Raw genomic sequence first — 24,738 nt, 5'->3', positions numbered from 1 at the left:
GTCCTGGTCCCCCAGGGAGGGAGGGAGGGAGGGGGTCCTGGTCCCCAGGGAGGGAGGGAGGGAGGGGGTCCTGGCCCCCCAGGGAGGGAGGGAGGGAGGGGGTCCTGGCCCCCCAGGGAGGGAGGGAGGGAGGGGGTCCTGGCCCCCCAGGGAGGGAGGGAGGGAGGGGGTCCTGGTCCCCAGGGAGGGAGGGAGGGGGTCCTGGCCCCCCAGGGAGGGAGGGAGGGGGTCCTGGTCCCCAGGGAGGGAGGGAGGGAGGGGGTCCTGGCCCCCCAGGGAGGGAGGGAGGGAGTCCTGGCCCCCCAGGGAGGGAGGGAGGGGGTCCTGGGCCCCAGGGAGGGAGGGGGTCCTGGTCCTGTTTTTAGGGCTTGTATTCTCAGTGAAACCAAAGGCATGGATCTTACTGATCTGGAGAAAGAGGCTTTAATCTGTCCTGGCTTGTTTGCTCCTGAAGGAGCATGGCAGAGATGCGTGTGCTGGTATGTGAAGCGGAGCTGAAGGAGCAGCTACTGCAAGGAACACACAAATCCGTTGCGCCAGACTAGTAGGTGGTTGTCTCTGAGCTGGGAGACTGCAATAAAATCATAGAATTTTCTAGGTTGGAAGAGACCTCAAGATCATCGAGCCCAACCTCTGACCTAACACTAGCAGTCCCCACTAAACCATATCCCTAAGCTCTACATCTAAACGTCTTTTAAAGACCTCCAGGGATGGTGACTCCACCACTTCCCTGGGCAGCCTGTTCCAATGCCTAACAGTCCTTTCAGTGAAGAAGTTCTTCCTAACATCTAACCTAAAACTCCCCTGGCTCAACTTAAGCCCATTCCCCCTCGTCCTGTCACCAGGCAGGTGGGAGAACAGGCCAACCCCCACCTCGCTACAGCTTCAGGCAAAGTTCCCATCCCCTCAGGCCATCGCTGTGCTCCATGCCATCCCCATCCCTTCTCGCCTCCCCTGTCCCCCGAATCCATCCATGCCCCGTCCCACCATCCATGCCCTGAGTGCATCCCCATCGCCTCACGCCGCCCTCATCCCCTCAGCCCACCCCGGGGGCGGTGCGGGGGCCTCCCCTCAGCAGGGGCCGGCCCGGCCGGGCTCCGCCTCGCCGCGGCGGGCAGAGGAGGCGCAGGCGCTGCGGCTGCTGCAGAGGCAGGAACGGGAAGAGGAAAAAAAAAAAAGGGGGAAAGAAAAAAAAAAAAAAAAGGAAAAAAAGGGACGGATCCCGGCGGAGCTGCCGCGATGGCGGCGCCGCTGAGCGACGGGGAGAAGCGCAAGCAGATCAGCGTGCGGGGCATCGCGGGGCTGGGCGACGTGGCGGAGGTGCGCAAGAGCTTCAACAGGCACCTGCACTTCACCCTGGTGAAGGACCGCAACGTCGCCACCCCCCGCGACTACTTCTTCGCCCTGGCGCACACGGTGCGCGACCACCTGGTGGGGCGCTGGATCCGCACCCAGCAGCACTACTACGAGCGGGACCCCAAGGTGAGCCCCCTGCCCTGCCCCGAGCCCCTGCTGGCCCCAAATCCCTGCTTGCAGCCCTGTGAGTGTGGTCCCACCGTGGGCATGGGCACGGCTTGCTGGCTGGGTGCCTGCTCCGCTGTCTCTGCAGGCTGCGTGTCCTTCAGCCCTCGCCCTTATGAATTAGGGAGCCCCAGCGCTGAACCGAAAATCCCTGGGGGCAGGTGTGTGCCTGGGGAGGCACAGCCCTGCCCTGCCCTGCCCGCTGGTGGCACCGAGCCAGCTCCTTTCTCGGGGTTATGGATATTGCCCCGACACACCGAGCTGCACCCAGCTTACGTGCTCTAGGAGTTACCCCTGTGTGTGGAGCCCTCCCTGTTATCCTTGCTCACCCAAACGTGCTGTGGTTCGTGTTATTGCACCGCCAAGGGGCTGTGTGACTCCCATCGAGGGTAAAGGAGGCTGGAGAGGGGTTGCTCCCCGTCCCTTGCGCTTAGATTTTCGCTAGAAGCACGTCCCTGGGGGAGGCTGGAGTGAGCAGAGTGTTCATGCCGCCATGTGATGTTTTTACTTGTTCTGTTGAGTACCAAGGAGCAGATGAGGAGGGCAAAAGGGTCCCTTTCAAACTCCCAGAGCAGGTAATCCTGCTGCTTAGTGCCCCAAAACTGGCCTGTAAAGATCCCGGCTACTAAGGAAAGGGATTCAAAGGGAAGCGTGGTTTACAGCCAGGCTATTGCTCTGTTAAAACGCCTGTTTACGTATAAAAATATCTGTAGTGATGGAAAAATCTGAGTAAGGGCAAAAGCGTGCGTAGCCCGCTTCCCCGCTGCGCATCCTAGGAGCAGGCTTTCATTAGCATTCACCACACAGGCAGTGGTTCCTCCGAAACTCGGGAGGTCACCGCAGACCCGTCCTTCGTGTGCTGCTGTGCCAGGAGCTCTGCCACCCCTGGGACAGTTTATTCCTTCAGCAGAGCGAAACGTGCATGTCAGTATGGGGAGGACACGAGGAAGGGTGAACACAGGTTGTTTCAGCCCCCGACAGCCTCAGGTGGCTTTGAAATGTGTCTAAAGCTGTCAACACCGGGAGCATCTGATTTGTCACTGTCTTGCTCAGAGATGGCCTAAAATCCAGCACGCCGGGCTGATCCTGCCTTGCAGAGCTCTCCAGCACAGAGACAGTGCCCCAGCCAGGACAGAAAAGCGATGAGAAACACTCTCAGCGCCAAAAACAGGCTGGGAAAGGTTGAGCTTGCACGCCCAAGTGCCCTCTCCCTTCCCTCCCGGGGGTGACCTGGCCGGCTTATCTTCTCCCAGCTCAAAAAGCGCGAGAGGAGAGCTGGAAAATCACTGGCAGGAAGGGGGCTGGCCTGAAGCCGGGCCAAGTATGCGAGGGGCGGGGGGCTGCCTGCTTGCTGCAGCCTCTGGATCGGCTTCAGCGGAGCATGAGAAAACTTTTAAGAGCCCGGCGCAGCCATCACCTCGGCCGAGCTTGGCTGCACGTAAAGATACAATTCAGCATCCTAGATAATTCCTGCCTGCAGTTAATTAGGGAAACACTCTTAACAGGCAACGGGATTTTTCTATAGAAGGCTGTTGGCAGGGAGATGTGCAGCGGGGAGTTGGCTAGCATCCCGTGCAAGGCTCCTTCTGACAAACAAACTGTGGTGCATGTTGTTCAGGAGCGGGCGCCAAGAGCCGCTTTGGGAGGCTGTCCCCTGCTCTGGAAAACAGTTGGGGCTGATCTTAATTTTAAGCGACTTCGGAGCAATCCTTTGGGCGCAGCAAGTGATGAGCCGGGAGTGAAATGTGCTGTGTCTTGCTTTGCCTCCCCAGCGTATTTATTACCTGTCCCTGGAGTTCTACATGGGCCGCACCCTGCAGAACACGATGGTGAACCTGGGCTTGCAGAACGCCTGCGATGAAGCCATTTACCAGGTGAAGTCCTGGGGCACGGGGGTCCACCCTGAAGAACTGGCCAGACTTTTCCATGCGGAGGGCTGGGTACCTGTATTTCTCAAAGCCTCCTCCCGAGGATGTTTTGTTTTGCCAAATGAAGGTTTTATCTCTCTGTTTGAGTCCTGCCACCCCCAGAGGAGGCAGTGGTGGCACCTCGGGGTGCCTCAAGAGCTGAGCTACAGATTCCTCAGACCGCTCCTTTCCTGTAGTGACTGGGCTCTGCATCCAGAAAGCAGCTCCAAGAGTCCCCAGAGACTGGGGGATCCCAAGGGGCAAATGATTTCCCACCAGTAGGAGAGGTGGTGGCTCATCACGGGTCATGTAGCCTGCCGAGGGAGGCTGGGCCAAAAAGGCAAGCGCAAAACCACCAAACCACAGTTCATACTTGCATGCACGTAGATAGAAAGCCCTACAGCAGCGCTGACAGACGACAGTAAATTGCCAGGAAGGGGGCGTGGGGAAATGGCTTGATTTTTATAATGTCACTGGATGGGTTTGAACTGGAAAAAACACAGCCACTGCTGAGTACCACCGAGTTGATCACAGATGCCAGGCTGTGTTTACTTAGGCTCGCTGCCATCTGCAGCAGGACAGTGACCTTTTTGACAGAATAGGAGTTTGGGGGCTTCCTCACCCAAAAGCTTTATTTCCCTACCCCTCAGACTGACCCACGTTACAATTTCTAGCAGAAGTTGGGCTCTGTCACTCACTGTCCTTCCAAACGAGGTGCTAAGCTTGCTGACCAAACGCCCTGGCCATGGCCAGCACGTTCCCTGCCAAGGGATGGGAAGGGCTTTCCAGAGAATTTCTGTCCGAGCCATCACACCTCGGAGCACAGGCTGGTTTTATTCAGGCAGGATCCTCGAGTCCCTTTGCGAAGCCTCATATCCAGAGTGGCTTTGTCACGGAGAGAGCCTGCCTTGGTATTAGTGCCCCCTGTCACGCCACGGAGAGAGCTGAAGCTCTGAGAGAGCAGTCTGGGGAGGAGCTGTAGCATCTCCCTGGCTCTCCAAGCGTCCTTGCTGCTGGCAGGCTTCTCCTTGAACCAGGCACAACCCCTGGAGAGGCTGCCAGCCCTTGGATTAGAGGAGAAAAAAACCCCAAGGGCTGCAGAAGACGAGACAGCCACTTCCACCCGTGGGGCCCGGCCAGGCAGCTTGGCAGCGGGGTGCTCAGGATGTGGGAGGGCGCGGGGCGGAACGGCGGAAACCACGGCCGCAGGCTGCAGAAGTGGCCGTGACCTTCCTCCAGGCACCGGGCCTCCTCCTCCTCCTCCTCCTCCTCCTTGGTGGGAGGGCCTTGGGGCTGGAGGGGCTGCCAGGAGGCGAGTGTTTGGTTGGGTGTCTCTAAGGAAACCCGCTTCGTGGGAAAGCGGTGTCTGGGGAGGGATTGTTCTCCACTTCATCAGGCTGCCCCCGAGGGCCAGAAGCCGGTGAGGTGTTTTTGGGGGTGAGGGAAGGGCTGCAGGGAGAGCCCCGTGTGGTTTGTGTGAGGTGCAGCCGGGTCGGTGTGGGATTTGTGTGTGCTCTCCTCCTCAGAGGACGGGGATGTGGGTGCTGACATGTGGCTGTTTCCCCAACAGCTGGGTCTGGACTTGGAGGAGCTGGAGGAAATCGAAGAGGATGCCGGGCTGGGGAACGGAGGCCTGGGCCGCCTGGCAGGTAACACGGGGAGAGAGGGAGCCCCGTCCTCGCTCCGAGGGCATGGAGTTTGCCTTCCTTGGGAGCACATCACACCTTCATCTCAGCCTCCTGAGGGCTTTGTGTCACCTGCACCTGGGGCTGCCTGCCACAGCAGGACCTCAACTACGCACAGCCAGCATCCAGGAGATGCCTTGGTGCCTGACAGGAGCACAGCAAACTGGGCTGTGGCTGTAAGAGGCTGCCTGAAGCCTTTCTTCTCACCTTCCTGTAAAAGCTTCTGTGTTGTTTTTTTTTTTCCTGAGGCGCACAAGCAGCCCTCACGTAGGCGAATTGTTGGCTGCTATTTTGATCTGCCTGTCACAAAAGGACTGCTGGAGACAAGAGCTGCCTGACAGAGGAGGTGCCAGGGCTGAGCTTTACCAGAGCTGCCCTGGACTGATGGTCAGAAAGCTTTGCTTTGACAGAGCTCATAGTAAAGCAGCTGGTGAGTCAGGATCAGAAGCCCTGCTTTACGTGGCAGGCATCGAGCCAGCCATGGGTTTCTCAGGCAGGTTCAGAAGAGCTCTCGCTGCAGCAACGCCGCATTTAGGTGCATTTCTGTCACACCTGGCTTGAGCTGCTGCTGCCCCTCATGGCCACTGGTCTCTGCTGTGTCCACATCTGAAGGTTGCTGCACCTGCACCTTCATCACACAAGGCTGCAGGCGCTCCTGGTGTCAGCACCATTGCTCCCCAATCTCCCCTGGCACTGACCTGATGCTAAGGGCCTCACTCCTGTGAGGGTCCTGCCCTTCTCAACAACAACTTTGTGGGGTCCTGGTGCAGGCTGTCCCCTCCTGCCCCTTCTGCATGCAGATTCCTGAGCAACAAACGTTCCCAAGCAGCACTGCTCGTGGCAGCCCTTCAGCCCCGTGCACAGCGCACCACCACCGCAGCGAGCCGGGGCGAGGTCGCTGGCAGTGTGATCATGCTCTGCTCTTCCAGCTTGCTTCCTGGACTCCATGGCCACGCTGGGGCTGGCAGCCTACGGTTACGGCATCCGCTACGAGTTCGGGATCTTCAACCAGAAGATTGTCGACGGCTGGCAGGTACGTTGTTGGCACACGTGGGTCGCCCCGTCCCCTTGTGTTTTGTGCTGTGATGGCTGGCTCTGCCCACGGATGTGACCCGGCCACACAAACAGCACGTGGGGCCTTGGGCTGCCCAAAACCTCTGTATTTTAACCTGGGGTGCTGCTGCTCACGTGGGGTCCCTCAGAGACTGGCAGCAGTCCCTTAAATAGGGACTCTCCCCTGCAGCATTAACGATTGTAATAGTTTGTAAGCAACAGTAGACTAAAAAACTGCCCCAAGCAGTGGTTATTCCTCATGTATGTCTGGAAATTATTTCTGTTAGGAGACTTGTATTGCTTCTGTGCATAAAGAACCCTATTTTCCCCTTAAAATAGCTCTCCACAAGTCAGGTAGGTGAGAGGCGCAAGGGTTGGTTTTTCCTCCTTCTCCACAAAGAAGCTGTGTTGCTAGGCCCTGTAAATGGTGGAAAAGAGGCAAAAAGCATCCACTGCAGTTGGCTTAATGCCACTTGAAAAAGAACAGGGGTGGTGATGTGGGCTTGTGGCTCAGACCTAGTCCCCTCCCAGAAAAAAAATCACCTGCCGACACAGTGGCTTTGCCTCAGCCCCTCTTGTTCGTGGTGCGCATCAGCGTGGATTGCTCTGCTGAATTCACTTTGCTCCTGTTGGTGCTGTCAGGAGCAGAGAGGAGAAATGCTCTCTGGCAGAGGGCAGAGCAGTCAGCAAGAGCTGGATCGCAGGGGGTGGGTTGTGACCAGGAGCAGCACCTGTGGACTCCAAGGGAACCACGAACTGCACCATCAAAGTGGATGCAGAGCCCTCGAGGCACTGGGTGCAGGAGTCTGTGTGGTTTGTGTGGATGGCTTAAACCAGTACAGCTCTGCAAACGTAATCGGGGTGGATTTATACCAACTGGGATTTGGTCATCCAAGTTTCAGAAAGCCCAGTTGTCCTCTAGAGACCTCTGTGTATCCATTTTTAAAGCCACCTTACCAAAGCTTTGCTTTTCAAACCCCTTTGGGGAGCTGAGTTCAGCCTTCCCTTGGTGACAATGAGTTCCGTCTTGAGCCACGTTTGCCCCTTGCAGGTGGAGGAGGCCGATGACTGGCTACGCTACGGCAATCCCTGGGAGAAAGCCCGCCCCGAGTACATGCTCCCCGTGCACTTCTACGGCCGCGTGGAGCACACTCCTGAGGGCGTGAAGTGGGTCGACACTCAGGTACAGTGGCCTGGGCTTGGGGAGGGTGGCGTGGAGGGGGAGAGGCTGTCCCCGTGCTAGCCGAGGTCGGGCTTTGCTTCTTTCCTGCTCTGGCAAAGTGCTCTCTGCTAATTTGCAATTTCATCTTTATCGGCTCCTCTGGCGGCAGGGAGAAGGGGGATGATGTTCAGCTGCAGCTGCGACTACAGAAGGAGTTGCTGCCTGAATCTGTAGCAATTTCCAGGGTGAAACCTCTCATCCCTTCTTGCAGGGCTTTATGTCAGGGGAGGATTGCAGCCCTGGCTCGTTCTGCGCTGCTCCCGGCCACGGCTTGCTCAAACCCAGTGATCCTGCAGGTGGTTCTGGCACCGCCGCCGTGGGTGGAGATCCATCTCTCGGGGCAGCCAGGCAGCAATCCAGCGGGTGTTCGACTCGTGTGGTCAGAGCAAGTGCCTCTTTCCCAGGCCAACCTGGTGGGTAGACGAGGTTTCACGTCTCCAGTCTGCCTGGAGGCCTCGTTCTGCACCAGCGTGGAGAGCAAACGCTGCTCCAGCTCCTGCATTCCCCTGCCTCGGGTCGAGGCGAGGCCATGTCGCAATTACAGGGGTAATGCTGTGCTCCGGGAGCACATGCCTGCCAGGGGCACGTGCTGCTGCAGCATGAAGGTGTTCCAGCTTTACGGCTGAGGAGGGCAAACTCTGAAAAAGCGTGGATTTATTAAGGGGATTGAAGAAGTTTCAGCCTCTCCACCCCAAGCCCTCAGGAGGAAAGGACTGGGAATTTCTCGGGGATTTATGGACACGGCCTAGCCTTGTTCCCACTTTGGTTAAGGGTCTGTCTGAGGAGCATACAGCCACAAAGCTGTTGAAGGCAGCGAGTTGCAGGCGGGTTGGCAGGGCTCAATACCACACACCTGGGAACGGCACAGGGGCACCCTGCCAGCAGACATCCACCTGGGGACTGAATGCCCTCACCTCTGCGTGCTTTCCTCTTCCAACCCCGGCGTCAGTCTGGAGTTTTCAGGGATCCCAAGCTGTGCAGCGGACTGCTTCTGACGGGGAAGTGAGTTTTCAGCCAGTGCTGTCGAAGGAACAGAGTGGAAAGGCTTAAAAAAAAAAAAAAGCCCAAGATGCAGTTTCCAAATATAGCATCGTGCAGTTAATGGGATGCGTGCCCCGGTCCCGTGGCTCGGACAGGGCAGGCTCTCTGCCTGCCTGCTTCCATCTTCGGAGCTGGTAAGACCAGCTTGGAGAGCCCGAGCTCTTGCTGGTTTTCTCCAGAGGGGAGGTGTTGCTGACACCAGCACAAAGAGTTTGTGTTCTGTTTGGGGCCGACATGCCGATCCGCCTGGCTTTTCCCTGCCCTGTAAGCACAGCTCCATCCGTTCTCTGCTGCCCTTCATGTCTGTGCTTGGGGAAAGCCTGTGGCTGCAGGGCTGTCACAGCACTGCGTGCTGATGTGTTTGGGAGGCTGTGAGCTGCTCCTGACAGAGGTGGCCAGGCCCCGTGCTGCAGGATCAGGGCTTTTCTCCGCAAGCACTGCTCAGCTCTGCTGGCATAAGCCCTCAGGGGCTTTGTTCCAGAGCTTGGTGCCTTGCCTCACTGCTCAGGTGGTTTGGAGGCATGGAGATGTTGGTACAGCAGTGAGCTGGAGCCCACGAGCTTGGAAGCACACCCGTGCCTTGCCTGGACAGTGTAAGCTCAACTAGAAGCCCCAGTGGTGTTCTCCGTAGCACTAAGCCACCTGGGCAGCATCCTGGTGCTTAAGCATAACTTGAAGGCTGCACAAGTTCATGCACGTTCAGTTCAGGTGCTGGAGATCTCAGTGCCTTTACTCAAGTGGCTTCAACATACATTTAATGGAGTTTTTGGATGCACCACTATGGGAATGGTGCTTTGGTGGCCAGGCTTGGTGCTGGGAGGCTGCAGAGGGCTTCTGGGCAGGATTCAGGCTGTGCAGTTTATCCCAGATGGAATCAGCTAGGTGCCCCAGCACTGTGCCAGCACAGACAGAAGAGCAGTGGCCAGCTGAGGATGCTTGCAGGGCTTTGGTGAATAGTTAACAGGTACTCGGTTGGTCTGGGAAGGTCAGCGGGTTGCTTGCAAGCCTGGTGTTTCATGGATGAGCTTGGAACTCCTGTTTGCCAGTGAAGCTCCAAACAACTCTGCCTCTCGTATCAGTGCTTTCCTAGTGGGTGCTGAAAGTGCCCGTGACAACAAGCAGGTCTGTGAACCTCAGCAGCTGTGTTTTAGTGCACGTGGGATCTTCACCACAGCCAGGAGCTGTCTGTGTCCTCTGGATTCTTTCTGAAGGAGTTTTTGCTGTCCTTTTGCAGGTTGTCCTCGCCATGCCGTATGACACACCAGTGCCAGGATACAAGAACAACACTGTGAACACCATGAGGCTGTGGTCTGCAAAAGCACCCAATGACTTCAACCTCCAGGAGTGTAAGTGCTGGCCCTCCACTGCCTATCTTCTGGCCAGTGGGCTCTGGGGCTGGGGCATAGTTATTCCTCTGTGTGTTGCACCTGGCACAGCACTCTGCATCTGCCCTGCTTTATCCATGCCTCCTGGCTACCTCAAAAACACAGTGCTGAATGCACATTCATGGATCACACCACCTCCAGAACCCTTGTGCACCCACCCATCCTCGTTTCACCCCCCTCATGCTTGGCTCGCTCTCAGATCCTGCCCTGTGCATTCCCCAGGTGATAAACCATGTGCCAGTGTGTTCTGCAAGCACCCAGGTGCCATGGAGAGCCAGTTCTGTGCAGCAGCATCCTTGAGTGCTGAAGGAAAATGGCAGCATTTTCCCTCCTTACTGCTGGTTTTGTTTGAGTCCTTGTGTGACCCCTAGTGCATTTTTCAGGCTCTAACTGTAGTGCTGAGGGACACGTACTGGGCAACTAACAGTTGCTAGGCTGTACAGAAGGGGAAATGGTTTGGACAAGACTGATTGAATTCATTCTTCAATACTTGGAAGGATCAAGGACACAGAACTGGGGTTCTCAGTTCTTGATCTGCAGCTGTGGCAGTGCTGTGTGTATTTCTCTCTCACTGCAGTCAATGTGGGTGACTACATCGAGGCAGTGCTGGACAGAAACCTGGCAGAAAACATATCCAGAGTCCTGTACCCGAATGACAACGTGAGTGACTCTTGCTTCTCTTTCCGGCTGCTTGGGTTCATCCTTCCTGTAGTTTTATCGCCTTGTTTGCAGGCAGTGGAAGGTCACGGCCACCTGATGGTTGTTGTTCTGGTTTGAGGGTTTTTAACACAATGTGTTGGCTCTGCAATTCTCAATGAACAGACGCAGCTCTGCTGGCCCCAGTGTCCCTGCTGACTGCTGGCAGCTGGGGCCTGGCCTATATCACACAGTTGCTTTCTGCCTTCATGCTCAAGGCAGTCGCCAACTTACGTGGCTTACTGTTTGCAAAAGTAAGTCCTTATTTTAGAGGCATCTATGAGGGGGCACTCGTTTCCAGCCCCAGTTCAAGGGATCTCTCACACAGGAATTATCCCAGGTCATGCTGTCATTGTGCACCCAGTCATGGACTAGTGTCTGTGCTGGAAAAGCTCATCTCCTGGGCTTTACCCCACCCACTCATTTCTCTTGGTGCTTTAAAACAGAGCAGCGTGATGCGTGGTGTGCACGGGAGGCAGCTGGTGTGTCTATAAATGACACCGGCTCCTGGCTATTGCAGGGAGTCCAAAATCCTTGCTCCAAATACCCTGCAGAGGGCCTTGCGGCGAGGGAGGGAGCTGTGCTTGGTCTGTGGGAGCAGCAGCGATGTGTCAGGTTCTGTTGCCCTCTGGAGGCAGCTGAGAACAGCAGGCTGTAGCACGGCTGGAGATGTAGCGTGGCTGGCTGCCTGAGAGGCAGGATGAATAACGTCTAGGTTTGGCCTGACAAAGTGCAGAGCATGTACGAGCTGTTGAGAAGCCCATCAGATTGGACAGCAGCATCTCCAGGGGCTGGGCTGCCAACTTCAGCACTGACACCTGCGTGTCCCCCCTCATGCAGTTCTTCGAAGGCAAGGAGCTGCGGCTGAAGCAGGAGTACTTCGTGGTGGCCGCAACCCTCCAAGACATCATCCGCCGCTTTAAGTCCTCCAAATTCGGCTGTCGAGACCCTGTGAGGACAAGCTTTGAAACATTCCCAGACAAGGTGAGTTTGTGGGCAGAGAGGGCCCAGGGGTGTTTCGGCCAGGCCTGCCCGTGGTGTGGGAGAGCAGGATGCTTTGCTGTATACAAAGCCCCTGGCAGTTTGGGTTGGAACACAGAAGTGATCTCGGAGCTCGTTTTCCAGGGAAATAAATGCATTTTGGAGCAAATCTGTTGAAGGTTGTGGAGCTCCGTTTCTGGGATGTGTGGTGCTGTGAGCCATAAGAAGAGACTCGAGTCTTCCCCCAACCCTGACCCCTTGGGGACACAGTCAGAGCCCTGTCACTGCCACCTCTGAGCCCGGCGAGTCTGTGTTGCAGGTGGCCATTCAGCTAAACGACACCCACCCTGCCCTGTCCATCCCAGAGCTCATGCGGATCCTGGTGGACGTGGAGAAGGTGGACTGGGACAAGGTGAGCAGAGCTGGGAGGCGCATATCTCGCAGGGGCAAGAGTTGCTGTCCTGCCCTTAAATAAGGCTTTCTTCCCCATCCTGGCCCGGGCATGTGTGTGTTAACCCACTGTCTGCATGCAGGCCTGGGAGATCACGAAACGGACCTGTGCATACACCAACCACACCGTGCTGCCCGAAGCCCTGGAGCGCTGGCCGGTCTCCATGTTCGAAAAGCTGCTGCCCCGTCACCTGGAGATCATCTACGCCCTCAACCAAATGCACCTGGATGTAAGGGACTTGGCTGCTCGCGGGCTGTGGGTCTCGCCCCAGCTGTCTTTTAGGATGGGGGTGTTGCCAGGCCCTACAGCTGGGTAGCTGATGCCCCTCTTCCTGCCCGCCCGCAGCGCGTGGCAGCTCTCTACCCAGGGGACGTTGACCGTCTCCGGAGGATGTCGGTGATCGAAGAAGGAGACTGCAAGCGCATCAACATGGCACACCTCTGTGTGATCGGCTCTCACGCCGTCAACGGCGTGGCCCGCATCCACTCCGACATTGTGAAGCACTCAGTGTGAGTTGGGGGGCACCCACGGCGTGCACCAACCTCCCCTCTCCTCTCTGCTCACTCAGCTTCGCCTGCGAACCCGGGGGGCTGGCTGGGGCAAACAGGCATCAAGGCCTGCTTCGGTTGTCCTGCTGGGTTGGAGGGCTGGAGAAACTACTTTATTTGAGAGTGTATGGGGTCTAACTCACCTCCCTTCAGAGCTGGTGAAATCCTAGGCATTAGCTGAGGAAGGGGTTTGAGAGGCAGTGCAGAGTTCACAGTAGTGCAATGAGATCAGCAGAGGTTGTCCTGAGTCAGGAGCACGTTTGGGGGCCCAGCAGAAGCTCTGGGTGGTGGCAGAGTGGCTCAGTGTGCCCCCTACTCCCTGATGTGCCAGGTTCAAGGATTTCTATGAGCTGGAGCCGGAGAAATTCCAGAACAAGACAAACGGGATCACGCCACGGCGCTGGCTTCTGCTGTGCAACCCGGGACTGGCCGATGTCATCGCCGAGGTGAGCGAGGGGCTGAGCTGTGATCCCCGCTGTTTGCTTCTGGGCACTTCACAAATCCTGAACAGAGCCTGAGGGAAAGGTCTGGCAGGTGTGAGCAAGGACAGCCCGCTAGGAGCATGCCTGTTGCACGTGTAGGTGTGAGGTCGGCTGAGCTTTAAAGTCTCTGGGGAAGAGCTGGCCAAGGAATTGCAGAAATTTGGGTCTGGCTCCTTTCCCTCTCAGTGGCTGCAGACAAGCTGTCAGGCAGCACCGCGGTGTGTAGAAATGGGGTGTCTGCAAAAGCATTCAAGCTTCATGGCCACGAAGGAGCTCCCTCAGAGCCCCCAATTTTGTCTCCTTTATTTAGCAGGCCCTTGAGGTTTGTTTGTTTTTGCTTCGCACTGGGGTATGTAATGGCTGAAAAGCTTTGTGCAGTTACTTCTCATGTCCTGCCCATCAGTTTCTCCAGCTGCCAGGAGGCCCTGGTACACATGCACACACCCTTCCTCTGAAGCTCTTTGAGAGAAAGGGACTGGTTTACATTTTTGCAATTCCCCTTTTTCCCTGTACCTTTGAGCTGCCTGATACAGAAAAGTCAATTTGCCATGAGGAACTCTGCCCCTTCTGTCCAGAGTGTCTCTTCTTGCTCTTCCCAGCAGGGCTGTGGCATCTCTGTGGGGGAAATGCACTTGTGGATGGGGGGAGATGTCCCACAGGTGAAACATTCCGCTTTTGATTCCTTCCCTTAGAAAATCGGGGAAGGCTTTGTCACAGACCTGAGCCAGCTGAAGAAGCTCCTGGATTTCATCGATAACGAGATGTTTATCAGGGATGTGGCAAAAGTCAAGCAGGTAAGGAGCGCTGGAGGCGGGGGGGGAAGAAGGGTGAAGGCAGCGGGGAACATCCCAGCAGCCAGCCCTCGCTGCTGGCACAAGGCCTGCTGCTCATCAGATTTTCTCGCCAGGAGAACAAGCTGAAGTTCTCAGCCTACCTGGAGGAGCAGTACAAGGTCAAGATCAACCCTTCATCCATGTTTGATGTTCAGGTCAAGCGAATCCACGAGTACAAGCGGCAGCTGCTGAACTGCCTGCATGCCATCACCCTCTATAACCGTAAGTGCTGCCTGGCAGGGGCTGGTAGTCCCGGGGTGCCCCTTGCCAGCCCCTTGCTGCCAGCATCCCCGTGTAAATGCACACCGGCTGGTGGCCAAGGACTCCTGAGCCTGGCAATGTCAGGAGTGTGTCCTGCTCCCAAGTGTCTGCTTCGTCCCCCTGCCCCTTCCCAAGGGGAGGCAGGTCGTTGCAGCTCTGATTCGTGGCTGTCTGGAGAAGCTTTCCAAGTACTTTGCAGCCCAGTTTTGCCCAGCACAGCTTTGGCAGATGTCTGGTTGGCCTTCGGGGTTGTGCAGGTGTGCTGGGCTCACGGCCTATCTTTGCTTCAGTAGTTTATGCCTTGCTCTTCCAGGCATCAGGAGCAACCCGTCCAAATCCTTTGTGCCTAGGACGATTATGATCGGAGGAAAGGTAAAGTGCTTCCCAGCCTCGGTGCACGGGTGGTATTGGGATGTGGGGAAGGTGCTGGTCCCTTCTGGGGGCTTTGCTGGGTTTGCTGCGGGTTAGCCAGCGGGGGTCTGTGCCAGTGGGCTCTGTCATGGACTAGTTGGGCTGATAAGGCCCTCCTGGGGCTTAGGGCTTCTCCCAGTTGGGTTTTGGCTGATCCTTGTGAAGAGCAGACCCATATGAGGCCCAGCTTCTCACAGTGAGGGCGTGAACTGGCACCTCTGTGCTCTGCCTTCCTTAAGAGCCCTCACCCTCTCTGGGCTGCTCTTTTTCAGGCAGCCCCTGGCTACCACATGGCCAAGATGATCATCAAACTCATCACGTCCATCGGCGAGGTCATCAACAACGATCCCTACGTGGGGGACAAGCTCAAGGTCATCTTCCTGGAGAACTACCGCGTGTCCCTGGCGGAGAAGGGTACGTCTGTGTCCCAGCTGAGCCCAGAAGCTGGTTTGACAGAAGACTGTCGCAGCAGGTCACCTGGGCACCCTTAGGAAGGGCCTGTGGGGCTTTACATGGGGCAGGGAGCCAGCCTGGGGCAGGAGCAGCAGCAGCTGCAGGGGCTCGTGGCAGAGCTGGGCCTTTGTTTGTGCCTGGCTCTGGCCTCTGCGCTGAGCTGGAAGGGGCAGCAGGCCACGAGCAGCTCCCAGAGTTGTTCTGCTATCCTGCAGCCAGCCGAGGGCTAACTCCCACCTCTCTTGCACCCGGCAGTGATCCCAGCAGCGGATCTCTCCCAGCAGATCTCCACAGCTGGCACGGAGGCCTCGGGCACCGGCAACATGAAGTTCATGCTGAACGGGGCCCTCACCATCGGCACCATGGACGGAGCCAACGTGGAGATGGCCGAGGAGGCAGGCGAAGAAAACCTCTTCATCTTCGGCATGCGGGTGGAGGACGTGGAGGCCCTGGATCGCAAAGGGTCGGTGCTGGGGGGCGTGCTGCCCTCCCTGCCCTAAACACATCCCAGTTCTTGGGGTGCTGGGCCCCAGGGGATGGCCCCAGCCCCTACAGCCCTTCTGTGCCTCCTCCTCATGCAGGTACAATGCGCTGGAGTACTATGAGCGCCTACCGGAGCTGCGGCAGGCCATCGACCAGATCAGCAGTGGGTTTTTCTCCCCGCGGGACCCCGGGTGCTTCAGGGACGTTGTCAACATGCTCATGCACCATGACAGGTGAGGCCTGGGGACGATGACCGCGCTGCCCCGCCTGGGACCCTGCAGCAGGCACTCCCCAGCCTTACTCTGCCCTCTGGCTTTCAGGTTTAAGGTGTTTGCTGACTACGAAGCCTACATTAAATGCCAAGGCCAAGTGGACCAGCTGTTCATGGTAAGAGCTGCCCACAGCCCCAGCGGGAGAAGTGGGGGCCACTGGGCTGAGCGTACCCCTGGGGAGCCCTTCTCACACCCCACAGCGTTTGTGGGGCACGGGGCAGGGTGAGGTGGGTTTTGAGGCTTCAGCAGCCCCACAGCACCGTATTTAAAGCCATGCATATAGCTGGTGCCCTACGTGACCGCTGCCCTCGCCTCCCCTCTTCCCAGGACCCCCGGGAGTGGACGAAGAAAGTCATCAGGAACATCGCCTGCTCGGGCAAGTTCTCCAGCGACAGGACCATCACCGAGTACGCCCAGGAGATCTGGGGGGTGGAGCCCTCCTCCACAAAAATCCCCCCACCCAACATCCCCCGGGACTGACGCAAGCACAGAGGGGAGGAAAAGGAGGGGAGGGTGCCCGGCCCCGCAGCCCTCACCCGCATTTCACCGCCGGCTCTGCAGGAGCGAGGCCTTTCCCTCGGGGGTAGAACGGTGCTCTGAGGAGGAGCCCTGCCCGAGGACCGGGAGCTGGGGGAGAGGCGGAAGGACCCCGTGTTTGCCCCCACGTCCCCAGCCTGCACGTGCTTGTAGTGAGACAGCCACGGATCAGTCTTCCGCAACCGCTCCACGCTTAACAAGGGATCTCCAGCTCACTCCTGCCCTCCCCCTGCATGCGGCCTGGCCTCCCTGCCCCACAGCGGGGTGTAGACAACCCCGAGTGTCTTGTGTCTCCTCCAGGGGCTGTGCCAGCCCAGCAGCAAGGGGAAGGAGAGGCTGCTGCCCGCCCTCCCAGCCTCCCCCTAACCCCAGGAGGCCTGGAGAAGGGACTGGGCATTAGATGGGCTGCCTCCAGTGCAGGTGCCGCTTCCGTACACTGTGATCCACCAGGAGGGATCAGCAGCCGGGATCACAGAGCTTGCTGTAGCCTCCTCCCTACCCATTAATTAAAAACCCAGTAGCTGAACCACTCCAGGGATATTTTTTTTATCATTATAATTATTTTTGAGCATCTGTATCTGTGTGGAACAGGTTCTGCTTGCCACAGCCAGCTGGGTCTATGCCAGCTCCTGTGTCCCGCACTGCTCCACGTGTCCCTCGTGGGGCTGGGGTCAGTTTAACACCCGTAGTGCCCTGTAGTGCACCACTACTCCTGTGTGACACCCACTCATTAAAGCAACCTGAACACGCCTTGGTTTGACTCTGGTGTGACTGCCTGCTGCTTGGGGCTCCAGCTGTGACACCACAGTTCCAGACAGGGTCCCCTGCAGCCAGCACCATGCCGGGTGCTGGCACTGTCACGGGGATGGCACGCCCCTGCAGGATGGGCTCTTTGGCCAGCACCCAGGGGGGACAGGAGGGAGATGGGGCCAGAGGCTGCACCAGGCCAGCACCAGTTCCCTGCACAGTGGCTACGTGCACTGGGAGGGGGGTTACAGGCTTGGATTTAGCCTGGAAATGGCACAGGGGGGGCTCTGCTTGAAACCCCACAGGCAGCTGTTTTCCCCAAAGCCTCAGCCAGGCTCCAGGAGATCTGCTCCCCTGACCTGGCAGCAGTACCACCACGAAGAGTTGTCCAGGCCCAGCTGCAAGCCCCTTCTCCCACCCCACAGCCCTACTGCAGCACTGCCACGCACGCAGCTGGCCTGCCCCAGCAGGGAAAGCATCCCAAAAACAGGTGAGAGCTGAAGTGATCAGCAGTCAATGCCTTTATTAAAACTACACCACTTTTAGATAAACATTTCGGTTTGAAGTTCCAAGCATCTCACTGGCCTCCTGCCGGGGCTGGGGGCATTGGGATCGCCACCAGCCGCCGGCCCCGCGCCGGGCCCTCAGCTCTGCCCCGCAGGAAGGCAGCCAGCTGCCGGCAGCAGCGTGAGCTGGAATGTGCAGGTCACTCTCCCCCGAGCCACGTTAAGTGTTCCTCTTCTGTCAGTGCAATAAATACAAGTGCATCAAACATAATTTAAGTGGCACAGTTAGCTTATGAGTATCACGGGTCAGAAACCTCAGGGCTAACCCCGCTAATGGCAGAAGGGTCTCAGTACGAGAACAAGCTACGGTCTGCTTTGCAACTAGGATGAGCCTGCAGGTATAACGGGGATGCATGCCGAGCAGTTTCTACTACGCTGTACACCCCTGAATGGACCCTTCAGGCAGCACGATTCGCTTCTGAGCACTAGTGACTAAACCTACAGCACCACTTCCCTCTCCTGGACAGTGTGCTCCAAACACAGCAGTGAGATGGGCAGAGAAAGCTGCTGCTGGAGGTGCCCGTGGTGCCCAGAACACAGCAGGGAGGCAGAAGGAGAAAGGTGGAAGAAGCCCAGGCTTGTTTTTGCATCAAGGACTGCGTGTCACTGCCTGCTTGTAACTACAGAGGAACAGCGTAGCCACCAGGAACAGGAAATTAAAAGGAATTGAGATGTAGATGAGGGGAAATAAAAACGCAAGAGTTCTTCCCACCCAAAGGAAGCACGTAGCTGGCTGGCTGTGTATGGGGAAAATGGAAGACACCCCTTCCCACATCCTGGGCCCATGCTGATCGCAGAAGGGGGAAGTCAGGCAAAACACAAGCTTAATGCTTTCCAGTTTAAACTCCCAACTCTGTAATTTATCTGTATAAGCCACTCCTAAGAAGTGCATGTGAGAAAAGGGAGGAGCTCCACTGAGGATAACAGGGAGGGGAGCAGAAGTGATGTCCAGAAGGAAAACTGTACGGAACAGGAAAAAAAAGGTATTCGTCTTTTTCCCTTAAATAGATGTTGGAAAATGAAGAACAAAAAAAAAAAATCTCACTTTATTTCCAAATGTGTGCAATTAGCCCACCACTTGCAGCACATTGTGACTGAAGAGCTAAACAAAAATACCTCTCACCACCTGGATCTGCAGTGTGTTTGTAATTACAGCCACTTAGCGGGAAAAAAGGGAAGGCAAAACGTGTACTTCCTAGAAAGGGAACACCTCAAACTCAAGCAAGACAGCTGTAGTATGGAGACACGGCAAAAGCCATTCACCTACAAATGAGTCTGTATGTGATCCAAAAAACAGCAGCAGTGTTTGGAAGTGAAAGAAACACCCTTGGTCATGACATACGTGTCCTAGGAATGTCTGTCCTCAGTGGTACCGCGCTGGATTGGCCAGGCCAGGCTCTGTTGTGCTTGCTTTTTTCACCATTTGGTACAAGCTCCTGGGTTGTTGGCACCCCTCCGTCCACATCAAAAAAGAAGCCACCAACTTCTTTCTTCTACCATCACAGACGCTGATGCTGGGAGCTGGAGTTGCCAAGGGTACACATCAGGACTGGAGTGGGAATCCCTGACCTCCGTTAGTGCCAGGGATGGAAGAATGGCAGACTGACCCACGGGGAGGGAGGAGGAAAAGGAGAGAGAGAGGGAGGGGAAGGAAAGAAAGGGAAACCGCTGCCAAGCAGCCAGTCTTCAGTGATGATGCTCATGTTCGGATACTCCCAGAAATTCCCTAGGAAAAGAAACAACACGGCAGTGACTCTCAGTTGTCCCACGCTCTGGTGGATTCTGTGGCTTCTGTTTCCCTGGCAAATACTGGGGCTGAGTGCCTGCAGCTAGAGGGAGCAGCAGCGAGCTTTGCTGCCACCCACCTAGAAGAGGTAAATGCAGCAGAAGCAGCTGCTCTGCAGACAGCCCCTCCAGAGCATCCAGCTCACAGCAGAGCCGAGACAGAGGGGGGAGCGCTCCCCAGCTTTCTGTGGTTCCCTTTCTGTAGTTCCCCTTCTGTAGGGCTGACCCAGGACCCCAAGCAGCACCCCCCCATGGCGTGGAGCCCCCGCTGGCTGGGCTGTTACCGCAGTATTCGAGGTAGCTCTGGACTCCTGTAGATGTATTTGTGCCGGTAGCCGAGGTCTGTGTGGAACGGGACGAACTGCACCTTGTAGTCCCGGAAACTCCGCGACGTCGCAGCGATGTTGTAAAGCTGAGCCCGAGGGGAAGCAGGTGAGGGACACGTGTCACTCCAAACCAGCCACCCCCCAGCTCAAAACCAGCCATCCCACCCCAAATCAGCCCCCAGATCCCCACACCTCTTTCAGGGGTGGTCCTGGCTTGCCCAGCTTTGCAACCTCTCGCTCAGCCTCAGATTTGCCCCCTCCGACAGCACAGAACCTGCAGCCCCTCCAGGCCACGCGTTTCTATGCACGTCCTGCTGTTGCTGCCTTTCTGCCTGGCTTCATCAACACCCCTGGGGCATTATTCTGGCCACCCCAGTCGCTTCCTCCAGGCAGAGCCACATGCCTACCTTTTTTCCCAGATGAAACGGTACCACCGGGTCGTCCTCAGCGTGAAGGATGAGCAGGGAGCAGGAAATGTATTTCACACTGTAAGGCAGACAATGACAATCAGGAGCAGGTAGACTGGAAGCGTTCTCCTCCCTGCCCAAAACTACTCCTACACACAGAGAGCCCCTTACTGATGTCAGGCAAAGCCAGTTAAAAATAGAGCAAGCAAACAACTGCAAGGCTTCAACGCAGCACGCAGGGCTGGGAAGCGTAGGCTGGCCCCCAGCAGCCTCCCGGCACTGGCAGCAACACGCCTGGATCTGCAAGGAAGCTGCAGTGACTGACGTGTGCCGTGGGTCATTAACTGCAGTTCAGGTCTTGAAAATGCTATTACACGAGCACCATTAATTCAATCTGCAGATTTTCTAGCAGAAGGCATCCTTGGAAGAGCTGTTTACTGCTCAGACCCAAAGCGGCTCGCATCACTGCAAGGCATTGTCCCCCAAGGTCTGGTTTGGTTTCGCAACTGGAAACCCAACTGCTAAGTGCTCAGCCTCTTGAATAAAAGGCTAAAAAGCAGACGTTATTATGCAAAAAGGAGGCTTATGCAAATGCACACCAGAGAAATAATCCCAAACCTTTGCAGTCCTGATGCTACTGCTTAACGTGTAATGCACACTTGAAAAGCATAAATCACCAGGATCAAATTAGCATATCCCAGAGTAGTCTTTTTTGCATCTCTCCTCATTAAGACCAATTAAAAAGAAAGCTCCGCAGTGCAAAGCTGTGCTGCATTCAGGGCTGTGAGAGCAACTGAAATCCCTTCAGCAAGTACAATGCTTCAACATAAAAAGAGCAGAGAGCACAGTCTGCTCCTTGATGCTTGCCCTGGTTCACTGCAGCCACAGCTGAAAGCCCAGCGAAGAGGGAAGACACTCACTTCTCATCGTTTGCAAATTTAATGCCACTCGTCGTGATGGGGTCAAGGAAGAACCAGTCAAACCCGGGGAAGTATCTGTATATCTGAAAGGAAAAACTGGTGTTAGTGGCAGGCAGCAGCAGGACAGTTACAAGCAGCAGAACAGGACAAGCCTCTGCTGTCCCTGTAACATCCCTGAGCTGCTGGCTGTGCTCTCTGCAAGGAGACAGGCCATGTTTCCACCAGCACCTTTTTTCCTCTCCTGTTTCAAGCCCCTCTTATCAGCACGCTCAGGAGCAGGCTCTCAGGGAGCTTGCCATTACACACCACTGCTGGGAGAACCGCTGTGTACTTGCCACGGAAAAGGGGTGACTCCGCGCCTCCTCCCGGATGTTGGTGAAGGGAGATTCCAGTATCAGGGCATCCGGGGGTGTTTCTGAAAAGCCGAAGGCACCGTGCTGAAATGCAGGGCTCAGGGCCTGCCTCGTGGGAGCAGCTGCCACCACGGCACGCCAAGGACAGCCTTGTCACGACACCTGGGCCAGGTGGGACGAGAGCAGCCCACCAGACTTACCTCTCTCGCAGAGGCGCCTCACCAGATTTGTTGCGACCCTGGGAAGGAGAACAACGGGTGTTAATCCGGCACAGTCCCTCTGCAAAACACCAGGCTCTGGTGGTAGCAGGGGGCAGATGTACAACTACACTGCCACCGCACACTGCCTGCATTGTGACTTGGTTCCCACAGGTCTCCCAAACCCCACCGATGCCCACAAAGGGCATCAGGCACCTGCGTTTAGGTAAGTGAACAAGGCCAGGAAAGCAGCACACCACGTAGCCACTTTACAGGATCTCTCTGAGGCGGCTCTCAGGCTCCTGGCACACTCACAGTGGTGCAAAATGCCTCCTACCTCAAGGGTACAAGGGCTGAGGAGCAGAGAGGGGGAGGCAGGAGTATGGGCAAAGGGTTACTGAGCTCCAGGAAGCTGAGCACAGGGATCCAAGGGTGACGCTGGCCACAGCTGGGCCAGAAAGCCAAAAGGTGTCCTCCATGCACCTCCCTAACGGGATGGACACATTTCCAAAAGTTGCTGAATCCTCCAAGCACAGTTTTTTACAAAATGCTCTGACTCTGGGCTGGCTACAGTCACAGGCCATTCAGATCACAGTGCGTTGGGAAATGTCACCGGAATGCTCCAACCCAGAAAGGGACCCTGAGCACAGCAAAAATAAAGAGGAAGAGCCAAAGGAAAAAATAAAATCTGCCTTTTCTCAAACAAAGCATGACATTTAGTATCCTGGTGATGAAGAGGCACTCTCCTGAAACCCCTCCCTGCCCCAGCACCACGTTTTGTTGGACAGCGAGGCAAGCCACTGTAGACTCAAACACTCTCATCTGCACACAGTTTAATTTCAAAGCACTTCTTGTGTTTGCCCTCCACTCATCCCCACATCAAGGGGATAAGAGTGCATGTTCTCTGCTGAGAGTGATCAGCCTCCAGACGGCAGAGGAAAGGAATTAAGTGGAAAAGGAAAGTTAAAAAAAAACATTTAGGAAAAGGCACTTTGGACTGCAGATTTCTCACTGTTCCTACTTCCCTGTGCCAAGCATGACCACGTAAACACTGTCGATGGCCAGCAGCGCAGCCATGCAGGCACCTACACGAATATTAATTACACACAATATGTTTGTCAGGATGGAAAAAGAACATTTTGTAAGGGAAAACCGCATGCACATGCAGCCTGTCTGGGATGCTCTTCCAGAATATCAGAGCAGCACGATGTTCTGCTCTGAGATGAACACAGACACAGGTTCACCACAGGAAGAGATCGGCGCAGTCCCACTCGCCTTCCACTCGATCAAATAGCATCAGATTCTAAGTGCCTTTTTCCAGCGTATCCCTCTGGGCAATGAAGGTTTGAGACCAGCTCCTGCACAGTCATTCACTGTAGCCCTTCTCACTCTGCAGAGCGCAGAAGGGGAGCTGCTCTGCAGCAGCTATGCCCCAGACTCCAAGCCAAGCCGGCCTGGGGATTGTGGCAAACAGCGCCTTCACCCAAGGTCAGTGCGTGGTGTTTGTCAGGAGGTGCTGAGTCCCCCTGGGATTAGATACTCACCCCGTGCCTAAGGAGTGTCCCCAGATGTAGACAGGGTTGTCTCCGCTTCTTGCTTTTATCCAGTCGAAGACGTGAAGGGCGTCATAGGTCATTCCCCTCTCAGACGGGCTGCCTATCGAGTCTCCCCAGCCTGAAACACAAACGGTCCCTCTGTGAGCTGCGTGAAATGCTCTGCAAAGCCAGACAGCTCTCCCCTTGCAGCACACCTGCAGAAGAATCAGGCACAGGCAGTTTCTGCTCATCTCTCTGTGCACCTCAGCAGTTTGGGATTAGAGCCCTGATTGATCAGCAGTCATTGAGACAAGGTAACTGCTGGCTGCAAAGAGGTTTTTGTGGGTTTGATCACCAACAAAAACACCAGCTGGATCCCTAACGCTGCCACACTATTCTTGTACCTCCCTGACCGCAACAGCCCAGCCCCCAGCCCTTAGCTGCTTTTGCACGCATAAAACCAATTCCTAAGTGCAGTCCCTAAAAGCATACCAAGTGGATCCTTGGGATCAAAACCCAAGCACAAAGCTGTTGCAACGTCAGCTTGTCCAGCTGTCCGATCAGGGCCCTCCAGCCATCTTCCACCCTCCTGATTTGGCTCTATCCCTATTACACGGTGTCTACACACCTCACGCTGAGCAGGAAGCATCCCACATCCCTTCTGACACCTACAGAGCAGCCGGAGAAGCTGCTGCCAGCCAGCAGGACTGAAAAGCAGGGCAAGCTCCTACAAATAAAACTCTGAGAAGAGCAGCAGATACTCGACTGCTAGTGGCACAGAGCTGCAAAATGGTCACAGCTCCTGCTAATTTTGTTGCCCTTTGGAATAATTTTGTTATGGAAATTTGAGATTTCTGGAAACGCTTTAAAGACCAGAAACATCTGCAACATCCAATACAGCTTCTCTGAATTGTCAACGCAGCAGCACGTAGTTACACATCACAGAATAACCATGTCTCGTTTGTACGATTTAAAGGCAAGAAAAGGATGAACTTAAAATTGAAAGAGAAACGGTAACCACAGCTGATTAGCTAACAGCAAGTGTTTGCAAAACAACAGTTCCCCTGAGATTATCTTTAAAAAGAAAAGTAATTATTTTGTTACTTAGAAAAGAAAGATAGCTACAAGTGTTTCACAATAACAGAAGCCCACATACCTCGATAATCAAATGTGACCACGTGGTACCCGAGGGAGCTGAGAACCTGGAGGGGAGAGAAACACACAGAGAGCTCTCACAGAGGCCACCACAGCGGCCGTGCTCTTGCCTCAGGCCAAGGTGCAGGGACCTGATTTATAGCATTATCAACCCGACTTGGTAAAGGAGTAATTTAAGAGCTTTTCAGCGTAGCAGGCACAGGGCTTTCAAGCAGCAGGCATTTCAGTCTGCTGGCTTTCCTCCCCTTGTCTCCTGGACTGAGATGTAGATCACCCCTTTAACAGCTTTACCCTTGATATCTACAAACACCCAGTGACCATTTCCCATACAACCAAACAAAAGCCACACAAAAACTTTCAGGTTTTCTAGTGAAACAGTACAACTGCTTCCTTTATGCTGCTCAAACTTCCCTAATGTGAGCTCAACATGCAAAGGCCCGTTTCAGGTTTCAGAAGGCTTAAACATATACACCTAAAACTTACAATTGCTCTATCGTGAAGATTTATGTCGCTAACAGGGGTAAT

The 24,738-nt window shown here is 55.7% G+C and overlaps 2 protein-coding genes across 3 annotated transcripts in view; one reads left to right on the top strand and one right to left on the bottom strand.

Annotated features, from left to right (window-relative positions):
* Window positions 1–1,111: 1,111 nt before the first annotated feature.
* Window positions 1,112–16,972, top strand: PYGB (glycogen phosphorylase B). Its single transcript, XM_082757460.1, has 20 exons — window positions 1,112–1,482; window positions 3,294–3,395; window positions 4,999–5,077; window positions 6,043–6,146; window positions 7,218–7,349; window positions 9,664–9,775; window positions 10,392–10,474; window positions 11,351–11,494; window positions 11,811–11,903; window positions 12,025–12,171; window positions 12,288–12,451; window positions 12,822–12,936; window positions 13,665–13,766; window positions 13,880–14,027; window positions 14,380–14,438; window positions 14,750–14,891; window positions 15,186–15,393; window positions 15,512–15,646; window positions 15,734–15,800; window positions 16,013–16,972. Exons 1-20 carry the CDS (start codon window positions 1,240–1,242, stop codon window positions 16,163–16,165), a joined length of 2,532 nt encoding a protein of 843 aa, XP_082613586.1. The 5' UTR covers window positions 1,112–1,239; the 3' UTR covers window positions 16,166–16,972.
* A 503-nt stretch (window positions 16,973–17,475) lies between these two features.
* The window catches only part of ABHD12 (abhydrolase domain containing 12, lysophospholipase), a 36,611-nt gene continuing 29,348 nt past the window's right edge, over window positions 17,476–24,738 (bottom strand). For both annotated transcript variants that reach the window (XM_082757462.1, XM_082757461.1), the window contains exons 6-13: window positions 24,215–24,260; window positions 23,068–23,197; window positions 21,527–21,564; window positions 21,309–21,388; window positions 20,974–21,056; window positions 20,054–20,132; window positions 19,605–19,732; window positions 17,476–19,261 (exon numbers count right to left, since the gene is read on the bottom strand). In XM_082757462.1, coding sequence (XP_082613588.1) covers window positions 19,222–19,261; window positions 19,605–19,732; window positions 20,054–20,132; window positions 20,974–21,056; window positions 21,309–21,388; window positions 21,527–21,564; window positions 23,068–23,197; window positions 24,215–24,260 — 624 coding nt within the window. In that variant the 3' untranslated portion in view covers window positions 17,476–19,221. The remainder of the gene's footprint in view (window positions 19,262–19,604; window positions 19,733–20,053; window positions 20,133–20,973; window positions 21,057–21,308; window positions 21,389–21,526; window positions 21,565–23,067; window positions 23,198–24,214; window positions 24,261–24,738) is intronic.

This window comes from Aythya marila (assembly GCF_965140915.1).
Source record: "Aythya marila genome assembly, chromosome: 3".
In the NCBI taxonomy this organism is placed as follows: Eukaryota; Metazoa; Chordata; class Aves; order Anseriformes; family Anatidae; genus Aythya; species Aythya marila.
This window is presented reverse-complemented; position numbering and strand designations above follow the sequence as displayed.

What these genes read in the sequence shown, in the direction of transcription:
- PYGB (XM_082757460.1), top strand. Translation starts at nt 1,240, where the DNA reads ATGGCGGCGCCGCTGAGCGACGGGGAGAAGCGCAAGCAGATCAGCGTG. An exon ending in TGAAGTGGGTCGACACTCAG is followed by an intron (nt 7,350 to 9,663) that starts GTACAGTGGCCT and finishes GTCCTTTTGCAG; the next exon opens with GTTGTCCTCGCCATGCCGTA. An exon ending in TGGCCGATGTCATCGCCGAG is followed by an intron (nt 12,937 to 13,664) that starts GTGAGCGAGGGG and finishes TCCTTCCCTTAG; the next exon opens with AAAATCGGGGAAGGCTTTGT.